Genomic DNA, 17789 nt, shown 5'->3' with positions numbered 1-17789 from the left:
ACGGAACAGAGGATCAGTAGAAAGACCACAGAACAGAGGATCAGTTGAAAGACCACAGAACAGAGGATCAGTAGAAAGACCACGGAACAGAGGATCAGCAGAAAGACCACGGAACAGAGGATCAGTAGAAAGACCACAGAACAGAGGATCAGTAGAAAGACCATGGAACATACAGTTTCAAACGATAACCTGCCTTCGTATACCACCAGAAGTGTCTGGCTATATTCCTCAGAAAATATAGAACAGTAATAATTTTGTGGGTGTTTATATTTGTCCTGTTCACACAGTCTGTACTGGAAAGGTGTTTGTTGCATATCCCAACTCCCCCTGAGACACCCGCAGGAAGTGGGGTCACGGCCAAGGTCACCATATCCCAACTCTCCCTGAGACACAGCCAGGTTCACCATTGTACAGCGCCTCTGGAGAAATTAGGGTTTAGTGCCTTGCTCAAGGGCACAGCGATAGCTTTTTCAATTTGTCAGCTCCGGTATTCAAATGAGCGACCTTTTGGTTACTGGCCCAACGCTCTAACCTCGAAGGCTACCTGACACTTTTATTACTTTCCAAACCGTAGTTAATTAGGCTTATAAAACTAAACCTTTTCCTTTTCTGTGTAGACAGTATTACACAGATCGGACACCTGTACACCTCCACACACAGGCATCATGGCAGGAGTACTGAAGGCTGTCCTGTTGCTGTGGGTCCTCCAGGTCTCTGCCCAGGACCCAGAATACCTGTTAGTGAGGCCCAGGAACATCAATGGTATGGCGTGGTGGAAGCATATAGACCTTGGCTGTGAATATAAATTACAAGAGCCATCAAACGTTATGATATGATTGATGTACTATTTAGCAATATTTGTAGATACATGTCGTTAACTTAAGTCTAGTATACACAAGTAGATTAGCAATTGTGGAGGAATAATGGTGGATATTCATTAACTACTTCAAGCAATGTTGCAATGCTGCATGTTGTTTAATCACTCTCTGCCCAGACGAAAAGGACGACTGCCCCATCAACGTGTACTTCACCATGGACACCTCTGAGAGTGTTGCTCTGAGGGAGTTCCCCTGGGGCAGTCTGGTGGAGGAGCTCAAGGAGTTCCTCCAGATGTTTGTGAAGAGGCTCCAGACCACCCCCCTCAGGGCCAAGAGGGCCCAGTGGGCCTACGGTGGGCTGCACTTCTCAGACCGTGTGGAAGTCTTCAGCCAGGTGGTCACTGATGCTGCAGATTTCCTGGGAAGTGTACAGGCCATCAGGTACATTACTCAGTCAGCCAGCCAGACACTGTCAGTCAGTCCCTCCCTCATTATTACTTGCTTACTTACTTACTGAATCGTCTTCATCTCTTTTGGGAGTATTATAAGATAATACTGAGTTGAGCACACCAATCTTTCATAATAAGAGTTGAGCACGCCAATCTTTCATAATAAGAGTGGAGCACGCCAATCTTTCATAATAAGAGTTGAGCACGCCAATCTTTCATAATAAGAGTGGAGCATGCCAATCTTTCATAATAAGAGTTGAGCACGCCAATCTTTCATAATAAGAGTTGAGCACACCAATCTTTCATAATAAGAGTTGAGCACACCAATCTTTCATAATAAGAGTTGAGCACGCCAATCTTTCATAATAACAGTTGAGCGCACCAATCTTTCATAATAAGAGTTGAGCACGCCAATCTTTCATAATAAGAGTTGAGCACACCAATCTTTCATAATAAGAGTTGAGCACACCAATCTTTCATAATAAGAGTTGAGCACACCAATCTTTCATAATAAGAGTTGAGCACGCCAATACTTTATTCTCCTCGTCACCAGGTACATTGGTAGGGGAACCTTCATCGACTGCGCCCTGAGGAACATGACAGAACAAGTGAGGCTAACGGCCAGCGGAAAGCCCCGGCTCCAGTACGCTGTGGTCCTGACTGACGGCCACATCACTGGCAGCCCCTGTGGAGGGGTCTCACGGGCCGCCGAGGCTGCCAAGGCAGCGGGCATCAAGATCTTTGTAGTGGCCACCAACGAATACACCATGGAGAGTGAGCTCAAGCGGATCGCCAGTTCTCCTGTGGAGCTGTATAGGAAAGACTACATGGCATTCCCAGCTAGCAACCGCCAGGCAGCTGTCAACAGGATAACTGACACCATGGTAGGTTTAGAGTGAAGCTTCCGTTTGTGAAGTTGACAGTTGTGCTGTCATGGTTGATGCCAAGTTGTGTCAGTGTTACAGTGTCTGTGTGTTTTATGTATCATAGTTTGTGTCAGTGTTACAGTGTCTGTGTGTTTTATATATCATAGTTTGTGTTTAATATGCTGTAATTTCTTTCTCGTTCCAGATCAAAGAGGCCGAATTTGAGGTGAGTCATATGAAGCACTGAGGGATGTAGAATGAACGACACAATGGTCTTCTTTTTAATATTTGAAACCTCATATATATATATTTTGTGTGATATCCAATTGGTAGTTACAATCTTAACCCATTGCTGCAACTCCCCTATGGACTCGGGAGAGGCGAAGGTCGAGAGCCATGCGTCCTCTGAAACACGACCCTACCAAGCCGCAATGCTTCTTGACACACTGCTCACTTAACCCGGAAGCCAGCCGCACCAATGTGTCGGACCGTCCAACTGGCGACCGGCCTGCCACAAGGAGTCGCTAGAGCGCGATGAGACTGCGACACAGCCTGGGATCGAACCCGGGGCTTTAGTGACACCTTAACGCACTGCAATGCAGTGCCTTAGATCGCTACGCCATTCGGGAGGCCCATATTTGAAACCTCTTTGACCATATCTTCTGTGATTTCTCTCTAGTGCCAAGCCCCGATGTGCATCCAAACAAAAGGAGCTGTCGGGCCAAAAGGATACAAGGGAATGAAAGTAAATAAGCAATCTCTTATTTTGATAAACCTAAATATGCATTGGTTTATGACACTTCATGACATCAATGTTTGTTTTGTGTCTTGTAGGGTGCGAAGGGAACTAATGGTGCAATAGGAGATCCTGGACAGCCTGGGCAACAGGTTAGATTAAATACACGATGACACAATACAGGACGTACTAGCCAATTACATTCAATATGATTTTACATTTAATTTATGTTGGCTTTTTTTCCCTACAGGGAGACCTTGGTATCGAGGGCTCGATAGGTTTGCATGGACAGAAGGTAAGAGGAATGATGATATTTCTAACTTTGATATTTGTCTGTGCCATGCTGCTTTGATTTAATATTTCACACATTATTTACCTAATATATATTTACAGGGTCTTCCAGGCCTCAAAGGAGAGAAGGTAACATATTAGAAAATGCTCTAACCATTTGTTACTTGTGTATATACTACCAAGCTTGTTATAATACTGCATTGCTGTCTGTATTTGACGTCATGTTTTGTCCTTGTTTCACAGGGAGATATTGGTGGATCTGGTCCGAAGGTACTCCTTTTCCATTGTGATTAATACATCTCAATCATGATTGGTTCATTAATGATTTCATTAGATTGATGAGCTACATGCTACATTTGGCGTAGTCGGCAGGATTCAGTTCATTAGGACAAGCACTATTGTCACCAATTAACAATGAACAATTTACTCAATCGGATCTCGTCAGGGTCAAAGAGGATCTCCTGGGTATAACGGCATTGATGGCGAAAAGGTACGTCTTATTTATTTGCTTACTTATTGATAAAAAAGACTGTATTTAGACATGTCTAGTTAGTGATGTCATCTACTTCGTTGTTTTCCAGGGAAAGACTGGCACCACTGGGACACCTGGATGTAAAGGAGACGCTGGCATGTCGGTGAGATAATGCAGCGACGTTGAGGTGTGAATGTAACGTACCACACAGCCTGTATGCATTGTGGTTATAAATGTCCTCCTCCATCACCTTTGCGGTCTCACAGGGAGAAGCCGGTCTTGCCGGGGACTTTGGTATCAAGGGTGACACGGGCAAGTCAGGTGAAAAGGTAGGTGGATTCTTCACCTGATTCCTGGATTTAGCACCTTTGTACAGTGTCCTGTTCCATATAGAGTCATAATACCCATAAAACCTAGCGGTCAAACAGGGAAATGTTTCCAATCGTTTATTCACCATTCATTTTTACCATAGAGTATTTTAAAAACACTTAAAATAAGAGCTACAAGTGAAGTCGGAAGTTTACATACACCTTAGCCAAATACATTTAAACTCAGTTTTTCCACAATTCCTGACATTTAATCCTAGTACAAATTTCCTGTTTTAGGTGAGTTAGGATCACCACTTTATTTTAAGAATGTGAAATGTCAGAATAATAGTAGAGAGAATGATTGATTTCAGCTTTTATTTCTTTCATCACATTCCCAGTGGGTCAGAAGTTAACATGCACTCAATTAGTATTTGGTAGCATTGCCTTTAAATTGTTTAGCTTGGGTCAAAGGTTTTGGGTGGCCTTCCACAAGCTTCCCACAATAAGTTGGGTGAATTTTGGCCCATTCCTCCTGACAGAGCTGGTGTAACTGAGTCAGGTTTGTAGGCCTCCTTGCTCACACATGCTTTTTCAGTTCTGCCCACAGATGTTCTATGGGATTGAGGTCAGGGCTTTGTGATGGCCACTCCAATACCTTGACTTTGTTGTCCTTCAACCATTTTGCCACAACTTTGGAAGTATGGTTTGGGCCATTGTCCATTTGGAAGACCTATTTGCGACCAAGCTTTAACTTCCTGACTGATGTCTTGAGATGTTGCTTCAATATATCCAAATAATTTTCCACCCTCATGATGCCATCTATTTTGTGAAGTGCACCAGTCCCTCCTGCAGCAAAGCACCCCCACAACATGACGCTGCCACCCCCATACTTCACGGTTGGGATGGTGTTCTTCGGCTTGCAAGCCTCACCCTTTTTCCTACAATAATAATGATAAATAAAAAATAATGATGGTCATTATGGCCAAACAGTTCTATTTTTGTTTCATCTGACCAGAGGACATTTCTCCAAAAAATACGATCTTTGTCCCCGTGTGCAGTTGCAAACCGTAGTCTGGCTTTTTTATGGCAGTTTTGAAGCCGTGGCTTCTTCCTTGCTGAGCGGCCTTTCAGGTTATGACGATATAGGACTCGTTTTACTGTGGATATAGATACTTTGTACCTGTTTCCTGCAGCATCTTCACAAGGTCAATTTCTGTTGTTCTGGGATTGATTTGCACTTTTCGCACCAAAGTACGTTCATCTCCAAGAGACAGAATGCGTCTCCTTCCTGAGCGGTATGACAGCTGTGTGGTCCCATGGTGTTTATACTTGCGTACTATTGTTTGTACAGATGAACGTTTTACCTTCAGGCATTTGGAAATTGCTCCCAAGGATGAATCAGACTTGTGGAGGTCTACAATTTTTTTCTGAGGTTTTGGCTGATTTCTTTTGATTTTCCATGATGTCAAGCAAAGAGGCACTGAGTTTGAAGGTAGACCCTGAATACATCCACAGGTACATCTCCAATTGACCTCCAATTGACTCAAATGAAGTCAAAAGCCATGACATAATTTTCTGGAATTTTCCAATATGTTTAAAGGCAAAGTCAATTTAGTATGTGAACTTCTGACCCACTGGAATTGTGATACAGTGAATTATGTGACATAATCTGTCTTTAAACAATGGTTGGAAAAATTACTTGTGTCATGCACAATGTAGATGTCCTAACTGACTTGCCAAAACTATAGTTTGTAAACAAGAATTCTGTGGAGTGGTTGAAAAAGGAGTTTTAATGACTCCAACCTAAGTCTATGTAATCTTCTGACTTCAACTGTATGTTTTGTGTAGGCTTATCCTGGCGTGACATTTTGATAACCGCGTAAATCTCTATATATTGATTTTTATCAATATATTCGCCTGTATTTACCCCCCAAAAATGAAATGCTAATTATCTTCTAATGTGGCTACCATAAAGAACTACAAATGCCACGATGCTGATCTGGACGAGACTGCCGAATCGAGGTAAGAATCTCTGGATTAACTATCTAATTTTTAGCTACATTTAGTTATAAATAAATTGATTAAATCTCTTTAAATGTACAATTATGTGAACTATCTTGTGCAAGTTTTAAATTTACACAATACCTTAAAAGGTTAAAAGGTGTCAGCTAGAGATGACGTGCAGGAGCTTGCAGGGATTTGTAGTCTTGCATGATGTCTACTTTGATGCTAATTAGCGAGAAAATAGAGCCGAACGTCCAATAGAGATTTACATGGTTATCAAAACATCACACCAGGGGAAGTCTACACGATACACAGCCCTTATTTTAAGTTTTTCTAAAATGAATGGTGGAAAAACGATTGGAACCATTTCCCTGTTTGACCGCTAGGTTTTATGGGTATTATGACACGTCCACTGTGGGGCTCTATAGGCTACCTGAAACATGAGTCTTGTGCACCTGGTACATCCTGTATTGTTGTTGTCTTCAGGGTGTTGCTGGGCAGAGTGGCAGGCCTGGACCACAGGGTGATCATGGAGACAGTGGAGATAAGGTCTGGAGCGCCATCTGAACGACACGTTATCAGAAACACTATCAACTTGTAGTTATTTAGACAATAATACATTAAGTGTGACTGTTACAGGGTGTTGCTGGCTATATTGGAAACCCTGGTCTGCCTGGGCAAAAAGGAAACAAGGTACTATATCGGCTCAGAGATTAACACAGTTTACTAACCAGGAGTATTAGGCTGCCAAATCAAACCACCCAAAAAGGTACTATATCGGCTCAGAGATTAACACAGTTTACTAGCTAGGAGTATTAGGCTGCCAAATCAAACCACCCAATCATCTGCTTAAACAATATTTCTGTTCATTAGGGTAAAGCTGGACCTGGTGGAAGTCCTGGCGACACTGTGAGTCTCATATTGAAGTCTGTATTAAATAAGCTGTAGACCAAGTGATAGTGTCTTCATACAGCGTTGTGAGTTGCACAACAATCACACAAGAAAGAGCAGGACTCACAACATTTACATTGACACGTTTTATTTGGGTCCTGGTGAAACATGAGAACATGTCTCTTTCAGGGAAGCAGAGGAGACAGTGGCAGAGCTGGACGACGGGGCAAGGCTGGCAAGAGAGGAGATAAGGTTTCCACCAACAAACTACAAACATCTCATCTGTTTTTACTGCATCACAATAGTCGATTCGATGTTGGTTGTATTCATTGTGTTGCATCTTGCAGGGAGAACGAGGCCCAGAGGGGGGTGAATCCATGTTGGTTGTATTCATTGTGTTGCATCTTGCAGGGAGAACGAGGCCCAGAGGGGGGTGAATCCATGTTGGTTGTATTCATTGTGTTGCATCTTGCAGGGAGAACGAGGCCCAGAGGGGGGTGAATCCATGTTGGTTGTATTCATTGTGTTGCATCTTGCAGGGAGAACGAGGCCCAGAGGGGGGTGAATCCATGTTGGTTGTATTCATTGTGTTGCATCTTGCAGGGAGAACAAGGCCCAGAGGGGGGTGAATCCATGTTGGTTGTATTCATTGTGTTGCATCTTGCAGGGAGAACTAGGCCCAGAGGGGGGTGAATCCATGTTGGTTGTATTCATTGTGTTGCATCTTGCAGGGAGAACTAGGCCCAGAGGGGGTGAGAGGAGTTCCTGGAGAGAATGGAGAAGAAGGAGCAGCAGTGAGTCAACTTTTAATAAATCAAATGTAATCAATATGCAGGTGTTGTATTTCAATCAATACATTGAACTATCTTTTTCAATCCCTATCATATCCATCTCATACCAGGGGGCACCAGGTTTCCCAGGGGTCCGTGGTCCACCAGGTGAGGGTGGAGAGGCGGGACTTCAGGTGAATACTGCCCTAAATAATTATAATAATGAATACTGCCCTAAATAATTATAATAATAGGTTATGTAATGAAATGAGAAAATCATATTCTGCCCTGTCACCATCCGTGTCCATGTTTTCTGCATGTCCTCGTTAGGGCTCTCAGGGGGATGCAGGGGACTTTGGCCCCCGAGGAAACACTGGAGCAGCAGGAGCCAAGGTAAATTGATTTGGGTTCAGCTTTTAACACTTAAACTGCCAGGCCTCGATTCCCCCCTTTCTCTAAAAGGGTAGGTAAACATCAACGTAACTACATGTAACATATGGATTTGTATCAGACCTCAGAATAAGATCCAGATGCAGACAGTTTGAATAACAGATGTTAATTAACAAAACAGGGGGCAGGCAGGCAGAGGTCAGTAATCCAGGACAGGGTCAGACAGGTATAGAACGACAGGGTCAGACAGGTATAGAACGACAGGCTCAGGGTCAGGGCAGGCAAGGTGGTTAAAACCAGAGAAACAAGGGTTAGAGAGAAACATGAGTACAGGGGGAAAACACACTGGTAGGCGTGATGAGACAAGACAAACTGGCAACTGGCAGACAGAGACCACAGGTATAAATGCACAGGGGATAATGGGGAAATGAGCGACACCCGGAGGGGGGTGGAGACAAGCACAAGACAGGTGAAACAGTTCAGGGTGTGACAGATTTGCATTAGTATACGCATGAAAAGTCCCAATGCAAAGTTACACCTCTCTTTCCCATTTTACGAGTTATTACATAAAACAGATTAGAATTCAGTCAAATGCCAAGTCATGCCGGGAAATGCTTTTACGGGGTGTGATGTAATATGGAGGACCCAGCAAGCCAGCCTCCCTATAATGTTACTCCAACTCACAACTACTGGTTTCAATAAAAAATAAAAAAAATCTGCCCATTTACAAGCAAATACTTTATTAATTTATTGTTACAAATCAGCTTACGAGGTTGCAAGCCAACTAGCCTGCTAACATTATCCCTACCTGCCTGCTAATGTTACGTTAGCACTGCATGAGTCAGCCAGTTGCTATCAACACCTAGCTTACAGCTATATTAAAGTAAACCAAAGTTTTGGAGATACATAACACCCTCTAACCAGTTATCAAATAATGTTACTGGTAAATGCCGTTAATTTAGCCAGCAAGCCAGCTGAAGTTAGTTAGTCTATCTAGCCTAGCCAGATAACTAGCCTAGCTAGCCAACCAGCACAGTCGACATAGGTAAGTAATAAACCAGAGAACACCACCAACTAGTCTAGCACCGGCAAGAACCCACAGAACACACAAAAAAATCCAGCAGATATAAAGTACAGAGAGCGGAGACTGGCCGATTGACGGCTGAATTAGCTACCAAAGAAGAGCCAAGGAGAGAGGCGCTTCAGAAAAAAAGAGTGGTAGCCTACTTCACTGAGATCATGAGGCCCCCACCTGTGTGGAATCTAATTGGTTGTTTACATTTCACCTCCTCGTGATTGGTAGATTGTAGCTCACCAACACTTAGTCTGCATGGCTAGTGGCTAACATTAGCCAGCTCGAACTAGCTAACGCAGAGTAGATTCTCCATTAGAGGTTGAGAAATTGTGCATTGTCGGTAGTTTTGAAAATATCCGGAAATAAGTTAATAAATATGAAATATCCCCCCAAAATAACTGTTTTTTAGTTATAGGTAACCAGTTTAAATAAAATGTTTAAAAAATATATATACTGTATATATATATATATATATATTTCACCATTATTTTTTTCAATTTTAAGTTTTATACAGTTTCCTTGTTTTTCAATCAACACAAAACACATTCCACATTCACAGATGTGGCAGACTTTAAAAAAATAATAACTAGCAATAATAGTCAGACAAATGTTATTTTCCCTGATTATTTTCAAAGGAGTAAAGGAGTAGCACCCTTTCTCAGAAAGGAGTCTATAGATATAGGAGATTTTGCCTTTAATGGATTGTGCTGTAGCGAGAAGGGTTTCAACTTCATTCAGCTGAGCTCTAAACCTCCTCCTGGAAGTAAATGAGGCAATGACGTGTCTAATTGGAAGATACAGTGGGGAGAACAAGTATTTGATAACCTGCAAAATCGGCAGTGTTTCCTACTTACAAAGCATGTCTGTCATTTTTATCATAGGTACACTTCAACTGTGAGAGACGGAATCTTAAACTAAAATCCAGAAAATCACATTGTATGATTTTTAAAGTAATTAATTAGCATTTTATTGCATGACATAAGTATTTGATCACCTACCAACCAGTAAGAATTCCGGCTCTCACAGACCTGTTAGTTTTTCTTTAAGAAGCCCTCCTGTTCTCCACTCATTACCTGTATTAACTGCACCTGTTTGAACTCGTTACCTGTATAAAAGACACCTGTCCACACACTCAATCAAACAGACTCCAACCTCTCCACAATGGCCAAGACCAGACAGCTGTGTAAGGACATCAGGGGTAAATTGTAGACCTGCACAAGGCTGGGATGGGCTACAGGACAATAGGCAAGCAGCTTTGTGAGAAGGCAACAACTGTTGGCGCAATTATTAGAAAATGAAAGAAGTTCAAGATGACGGTCAATCACCCTCGGTCTGGGGCTCCATGCAAGATCTCACCTCGTGGGGCATCAATGATCGTGAGGGATCAGCCCAGAACTACACGGCAGGACCTGGTCAATGACCTGAAGAGAGCTGGGACCACAGTCTCAAAGAAAACCATTAGTAACACACTACGCCGTCATGGATTAAAATTCTGCAGCACATGCAAGGTCCGCCTGCTCAAGCCAGTGCATGTCCAGGCCCGTCTGAAGTTTGCCAATGACCATCTGGATGATCCAGAGGGGGAATGGGAGAAGGTCATGTGGTCTGATGAGACAAAAATAGAGATTTTTGGTCTAAACTCCACTCGCCATGTTTGGAAGAAGCATGAGTACAACCCCAAGAACACCATCTCAACCATGAAGCATGGAGGTGGAAACATCATTCTTTGGGGATGCTTTTCTGCAAAGGGGATAGGACGACTGCACCGTATTGAGGGGAGGATGGATGGGGCCATGTATCGCGAGATCTTGGCCAACAACCTCCTACCCTCAGTAAGAGCATTGAAGATGGGTTGTGGCTGGGTCTTCCATCGTGACAATGACCCGAAACACACAGCCAGGGCAACTAAGGAGTGGCTCCGTAAGAAGCATCTCAAGGTCCTGGAGTGGCCTAGCCAGTCTCCAGACCTGAACCCAATAGAACATCTTTAGAGGGAGCTGAAAGTCCGTATTGCCCAGCGACAGCCCCGAAACCTGAAGGATCTGGAGAAGGTCTGTATGGAGGAGTGGGCCAAAATCCCTGCTGCAGTGTGTGCAAACCTGGTCAAGAACTACAGAAAACGTATGATCTCTGTAATTGCAAACAAAGGTTTCTGTACCAAATATTAAGTTCTGCTTTTCTGATGTGTCAAATACTTACGTCATGCAATAAAATGCAAATTATTTACTTAAAAATCATACAATGTGATTTTCTGATTTTCTCTCACAGTTGAAGTGTACCTATGATAAAAAATTACAGACCTCTACATGCTTTGTAAGTAGGAAAACCTGCAAAATCGGTAGTGTATCAAATACTTGTTACTCCCCACTGTATATATATTTTAAAATGGATCTTGGCACATTGAATTCACTGCAGAGCTCTTAAAAAGGATTTCACTGTCGTGGTTTTCTGATGAAATAGGTCTGAAAAGGTCCTGATTCCTAGAGTATGCCAAAGATTAAAGTTGGCATCCCTCAGGGCTTTTGGCAAGTCTGGGTTGCATACAGTAGGCGAGTGAGAACATATTTGGGAGGAAATGCACAGGTATTTCTTACAGTCCCTCCATGCTAGTAGGGTGCTGTAAATCAAAGGTTTTGGCTATGTTGCCCACTTCACTAAAGCTATTAATGAATATAATTGAACTTAGGGGCAATGAACCACAGGATTGGGCTTCTGAATCCATGTTGAGTTGTCTGTTTGTGATCATGCATGTTGCAGATTTGGGCAGACCAGTAGGGAGGGAAGGGCAAGACCACCCTTAGATTCAGGTTTCGATAGAGTGGAGAACTTGATCCTAGGTTTTTTATTGCCCCATATAAATTTGGTGATGCTTTGGTTGGTTGTTTTGAAAAATGAAATGGGGAGATAGCATGGGAGCATCTGAAATAAAAATATAGATTAGACGGATATAATGACATTTAGGGGGGCGGGTGGGTCTTTGGATATCGGCTATATGTTGTCTTACCTCCTTTAGTCATAACAGTAATCGCTTTCAGTCATTGGTCCATTTCTCAGTGACCAGGATTGTCCTTAAAAAAACGTTTTGTGCCTCCCGGGTGGCGCAGTGGTTAAGGGCGCTGTACTGCAGCGCCAGCTGTGCCACCAGAGACTCTGGGTTCGCGCCCAGGCTCTGTCGCAACCGGGAGGTCCGTGGGGCGACGCACAATTGGCCCAGCGTCGTCTGGGTTAGGGAGGGCTTGGCAGGTAGGGATATCCTTGACTCATCGCACACCAGCGACTCCTGTGGCGGGCCGGGCGCAGTGTGCGCTAACCAAGGTTGCCAGGTGCACAGTGTTTCCTCCGACACATTGGTGCGGCTGGCTTCCGGGTTGGATGCGCGCTGTGTTAAGAAGCAGTGTGGCTTGGTTGGGTTGTGTATCGGAGGACGCATGACTTTCAACCTTCGTCTCTCCCGAGCCCGTACGGGAGTTGTTGCGATGAGACCAGTTTGTAGCTACTAACAATTGGATACCACGAAATTGGGGAGAAAAAGGGGTAAAAAAAAACAAACAAAAACATTTTGTCTCTTCGGGAGTTTTGAAGTGTCGCAGGGCTCCTTGGTGAAGAAGCCGTCTGGGTATTTGAATCCCCTAAAGATGCTTCGGTCAATGGAGTATTTCTTCACCTCGTCAAACTCTCGGCGTGTTCCAGCTGACAGGTCCTGGTGTAAAGTGAGTTTGGCGTTTCCCACTGTAATGGTGTTGATTTTCGGCGCCTGTAGGACTCGTTCCTTGTCGTTGAATCTCATAAAACGTATGGTGATTGGGTGCGGTGGTTGTCTGGCTGCTGGTGGGGGCCTCTGCTCGGTGAGCTCTCTCGAGTTCTATGGGCCTGTCGGTGGGCAGGTGGAGCCACTCATGAAGTTTGTCTTGCAGGTAGCGGATCAGTGGCATGTTTCCCCTCTTCTTTTTCGCCCAGATTTAATAGAACACAATTATTATTTCGCCCCCTGCTTTCCAGGTCCCCTGTTCTCTTCCAGATGCGTTGATGATTTTTGTTGTTGATGTCAGGCAAAGCATTTTCCAGGGTTGTCACCTTGCCCCCTATCGCACTGAGTTGAGAGTTAATGCCATCTAATTTCATGTTGAGTTCTGTACGTTGGGATCTCAGCTCAGAAAGGATGTCTTCGACAGAGTGCGAGGTTGGCATTTGTTAGGCCTCGGGGGGGGGGGGGGTCCTCTTGCTAATGGCGCTAGCTGTTTCTTGGAGGCTTTTTCCGCGGATAATGCTCAAGTCCGGGTAAAAATGGCACCTGTAATGTAGCCGCCATGACTTTCTGACTAAAGATAAAGGAGTTTTAACTTGAAGTGGAGGTAAGATTAAGAATGGTAAACTACTTGTGCGGAGCTCTTAGTTCATGCGGCCATCTTGTTTGAGGGTGTTACGAATCCCTTTGGTCCGGCAGGGGGGGGGGGGGGGGGGGGGAACTAGACCCGTAACATACCTCATGCAAAGTGTAATAGTGACAAAGTAACGGTGCGAACAAAAAAACCCACAGACAACTTAATTACACTGTGTTGTTAATAAGGCACGAGGGGGTGTGGTAGAGGGCTTATGTACCACTCCTAAGTGCTGTTCTTAGGCACGACGCAACGCAGAGGTATATTGGCCATATACCACAACCCCCCGAGGTGCCTTATTGCTATTAGAAACTGGTTACCAACGTAATTAGAGCAGTAAAGGCCTCCCGGGTGGCGCAGTGGTTAAGGGCGCTGTACTGCAGCGCCAGCTGTGCCATCAGAGTCCCTGGGTTCGCGCCCAGGCTCTGTCGTAACCGGCCGCGACCGGGAGGTCCGTGGGGCGATGCACAATTGGCCTAGCGTCGTCCGGGTTAGGGAGGGATTGGTCGGTAGGGATCTCCTTGTCTCATCGCGCACCAGCGACTCCTGTGGTTAGAGTGCGCGCTAGCCAAGGTTGCCAGGTGCACGGTGTTTCCTCCGACACATTGTGGCTTCCGGGTTGGATGCACGCTGTGTTAAGAAGCAGTACGGCTGGTTGGGTTGTGTATCGGAGGACGCATGACAACCTTCGTCTCTCCCGAGCCAGTACGGGAGTTGTAGCAATGAGACAAGATAGTAGCTACTACAACAATTGGATACCACGAAATTGGGGAGAAAAAGGGGTAAAAAATAAAAATAAAAATTAGAGCAGTAAAAATAAATGTTTTGTCATACCTGTGATATACGCCTGCCTGAATCAGCATTCATGGCTCGATTCACCCAGTTCACCACATTTGTGATATCTAAATTCTAACAACATATTTATTTTGGAAGAATAAAGAAAAAAATGCAGTTATTTCAATGATTTGTTCACATGCAGTCAAAATGACACTCGACGCGCTGCAACAGGCCTATAATAACACATACCTGAATCTGACAAATGGAACGTTGAGGTTATGTTGGAAACTGTACAGAGTACTGAGTAGGGCCCCCCCTAAACATTTCCTACGAGGGGAAATTATTCTTTGTTGACATTCCCTGGTCACGTTCTTTTCTTAGAATGAGAAAGTGGTCTTACAGTGTTTTTTTGTAGTACACCTTCACAAGAACGGTAGCTGAGGCAAAAATAAAGTTCTAGAAAATGGGAGCTAAACAGTGCTAAAAAATGCTGTTTGTCTTTTTTTAATTGGTAGGGAGATAGAGGAAGTGATGGATACAACTACCCAGGACCCAGAGGGAACCAGGTTTGAACTGCAGCCGACAGCTAACTGAATAACAAAATACCATTTTAATGTGTTTTGGTAATTAATTTGGATTGGTAATCCTGTTTTAATTAGTGCGATTGACAAACATGCTAACTCAACCTTACTATCTCTTAGGGAGGGAGAGGAGACCCTGGTTTACCTGGACTGCAGGTAATCATATGTACCTGTTCTTAGCCGTCCATATTTAAAATCTGAAAATGTTCGACCCTTCTATTTCACTACCATGTCTATATTTTTTAACAGGGCACCAGAGGTTATAATGGAGAGAAAGGAGCCCAGGGAACTACAGGAACAAAAGGATTGGCAGTACGTATAGCAGGGTAGCCTAGTGGTTAGAGTGTAGGGACGGCAGGCCGCCTAGTGGTTAGAGTGTAGGGACGGCAGGTAGCCTAGTGGTTAGAGCGTTGGACTAGTAACGAAAGGTTGCAAGTTCATATCCTCGAGCTGACAAGGTACAAATCTGTCGTTCTGCCCCTGAACAGGCAGTTAACCCACTGTTCCTAGGCCATCATTGAAAATAAGAATTTGTTCTTAACTGACTTGCCTAGTTAAATAAAGGTAAAATTAAAAAATATCATGAACAGAGATATTATATTAATAAATGCACTCGTTTATTTAAATCAATTTATTTATTTCTATTAAAAAAAACGTGTGTATTGTTTAACAGGGGGAGCCAGGGCAAGAGGGTGTTCCTGGGGACAGAGGAGTGAGGGGGTCACCTGGACCACTGGTGAGTCTTATTCCTATGTACACATACCAAGGTACATTTAGTTCTCATTTGTGATTCATTTCATCCACTAAGAGTCTGTCATTGGTCATTAAATGTTTCTATTGATGGTGTCTAGGGAGTACCTGGTACTCGTGGGGCCTCTGGTCTATCGGTAAGTAACTGACTTTATTTGTTCATCCTGATTGACAGATATCTTTCATATCCCTTTACTCTCTCTGAGAGAATGCTGATGAATATTCTCAACTTTCAGGAGTGTGAAATCATGGGATTTGTCAGAGAAACATGTGGCTGCTGTGGTAATGGTTTATCTTAATGACAACCGATTTTCCTTGTAATAATAAAAAATGCCCAAGTCTTATTGTTAACTGTCTCTCTGTGCAGATTGTGAAAAGGTTTGCCCTCCCCTGGACCTGGTGTTTGTGATTGACAGCTCTGAAAGTATTGGAAAAACCAACTTTAGCCTGGCTAAAAACTTTGTCATCAGTGTAGCAAACAGGCTTGGGAAGATGGCCAAAAACATATCTGACGTCTCAGGTAAACTTCATGATACTGTGTTACTACTACAACCACTGTTTGAATGGAAAAACAATAGATCACCAATATTTAAAATATATATATTTTAAACATGTAATCAATTTTATTCCCTGAACTACTTCTAAACCCCCAAAAGGGTCTCGTCTGGGTGTGGTTCAGTACAGTCACCAAGGGGCGGTTCAGGCCATCAGGATGGACGATAGGGGCATCACCTCTGTGACCTCCTTCAACACAAAGGTCAAAGCCATGGAGTGGATCGCTGGAGGCACCTGGACTCCCTCTGCCCTGAAGTACACATACGACCATCTGATAGTTCCAGGTCGCAGGGGGAGGACCAAGGTGGTGGCCATAGTTATCACAGACGGTCGCTACGATCCTAAAGACCTGGATAATCTTGGAGCCCTGTGTAACGGAGTGGACGTGTATGCCATCGCCATCGGTGATATGTTTGACTCTGGGGCAGAGAGGCAGAATCTGGAGATGATTGCCTGTAATATGGGCGACCGGGTGAAGACCCTTAGTGTCTACGCTGATCTTACTGCTGAGGAATTCTTAGAGGAAATAGAACAAATCCTCTGCCCAGGCAAGTCTATGTCAGCATCCCAAATGGCACCCTATTCCCTATATAGTGCACTACTTTTGCCCAGAGCTCTATATAGGGAATAGGGTGCCATTGGGATGCACACTACATTTTATCAACAGTTCCAAGGATTTTATTTTGTGAAAATTACCAACCCTGACTAATGAACTACATTCACTTCTCTTCTTCTCTAGAACCAGAGATGATCTGTCCAGACCTGAAGTGTGCCTCGGGTGAAAAGACTATTTATTTTTTTATTGATGTTTTTACATCTAATAATGGGACTGAGTTTTTTGGTATTATTTTATACTGCACTAATGAAAATCACTGACCTTGATTATTTGTTCAGTTGGAAATGATATATTAATGTCTTTCCAATATATTCTGCATATGTAAATTACAGACAACTACAGATGTATTAAGAGTTTATGAATCAACAGTCTGTATAACATTGACTTTTCTATTATTGTCAAAGATTTGAGTTTGGCTCCACTGATCCAGCGCCCCGTAGACATCCTCTTCTTCATTGACGGTTCTGAGAGAACAGGGGGCAGAAACTTCATCAGCATCCTGCGCTTCATCGGGAGACTCTCCCAATCGATCCCTCTCTCCAAGGAGGTCTCTTTAGGAGCTCGCTTCGCCGTGCTGCAGTTTGGAGGGGAGCAGGACCCAGAGGTTCTTCTGGACTTCTCCAACAACCACAGAAAGATTAGCTCCCTGGTCTCTAATGCAGTCTACCGAGACTTATCCTCCACTCTGGGCAGCGCTATTCTCTACGCAACTGAGAACCTTGTCAGTAACCCTGGAGGTCGGTTCAGAGGGGTACGTCCAGACGCAGAGCTCACCTTTGTGTTCATTACAGACGGAGTGACCTCAGACAAGAACTTTGCTGAGGGTATTAGAGCCATGAGAAGGGCCAACGCAGTGGGTGTTGCTATCACAGTGGGATCAGATATTGACAGGGAGCGGTTGCTGCAACTCACTCTTAGGGACAAAGCTCTTATCTTTAACCTGATGAGTTTCAATGACTTGGCCCTCCCTGGGGTTGTTAAACACATGGCTCATTGCCTTGGTTAAACCAGGTTTGAAATATATTCAGGGCCCCATTTGATTTAACACGGGGAGTGTAGGC

General features: G+C 43.9%; 1 protein-coding gene and 1 long non-coding RNA gene across 2 annotated transcripts; one reads left to right on the top strand and one right to left on the bottom strand.

Moving 5' to 3' along the window:
* Positions 1-526: 526 nt before the first annotated feature.
* LOC139396590 (collagen alpha-2(VI) chain-like) lies at positions 527-17779 on the top strand. Its single transcript, XM_071143539.1, has 29 exons — positions 527-762; positions 995-1259; positions 1821-2151; positions 2339-2359; positions 2813-2878; positions 2968-3021; positions 3120-3164; positions 3263-3289; positions 3404-3430; positions 3606-3650; positions 3742-3795; positions 3899-3961; positions 6431-6493; positions 6584-6637; positions 6818-6853; positions 7025-7087; positions 7567-7629; positions 7737-7799; positions 7936-7998; positions 14742-14792; positions 14928-14963; positions 15057-15119; positions 15481-15543; positions 15659-15694; positions 15794-15839; positions 15925-16077; positions 16214-16660; positions 16852-16890; positions 17133-17779. Exons 1-29 carry the CDS (start codon positions 666-668, stop codon positions 17732-17734), a joined length of 3036 nt encoding a protein of 1011 aa, XP_070999640.1. The 5' UTR covers positions 527-665; the 3' UTR covers positions 17735-17779.
* LOC139396593 (uncharacterized) lies at positions 6981-9195 on the bottom strand. Its single transcript, XR_011630791.1, has 3 exons — positions 9171-9195; positions 7734-8060; positions 6981-7600 (listed from the first exon to the last, which is right to left on the bottom strand). It is a non-coding gene; the product is annotated as an uncharacterized lncRNA (long non-coding RNA).
* Positions 17780-17789: the final 10 nt, after the last annotated feature.

The sequence above is a fragment of the Oncorhynchus clarkii genome, unplaced genomic scaffold (genome assembly GCF_045791955.1).
Source record: "Oncorhynchus clarkii lewisi isolate Uvic-CL-2024 unplaced genomic scaffold, UVic_Ocla_1.0 unplaced_contig_9428_pilon_pilon, whole genome shotgun sequence".
Taxonomy (NCBI): Eukaryota; Metazoa; Chordata; class Actinopteri; order Salmoniformes; family Salmonidae; genus Oncorhynchus; species Oncorhynchus clarkii.
The sequence above is the reverse complement of the archived record's forward strand: the minus strand, read 5'-3'. Positions and strand labels throughout refer to the sequence as shown.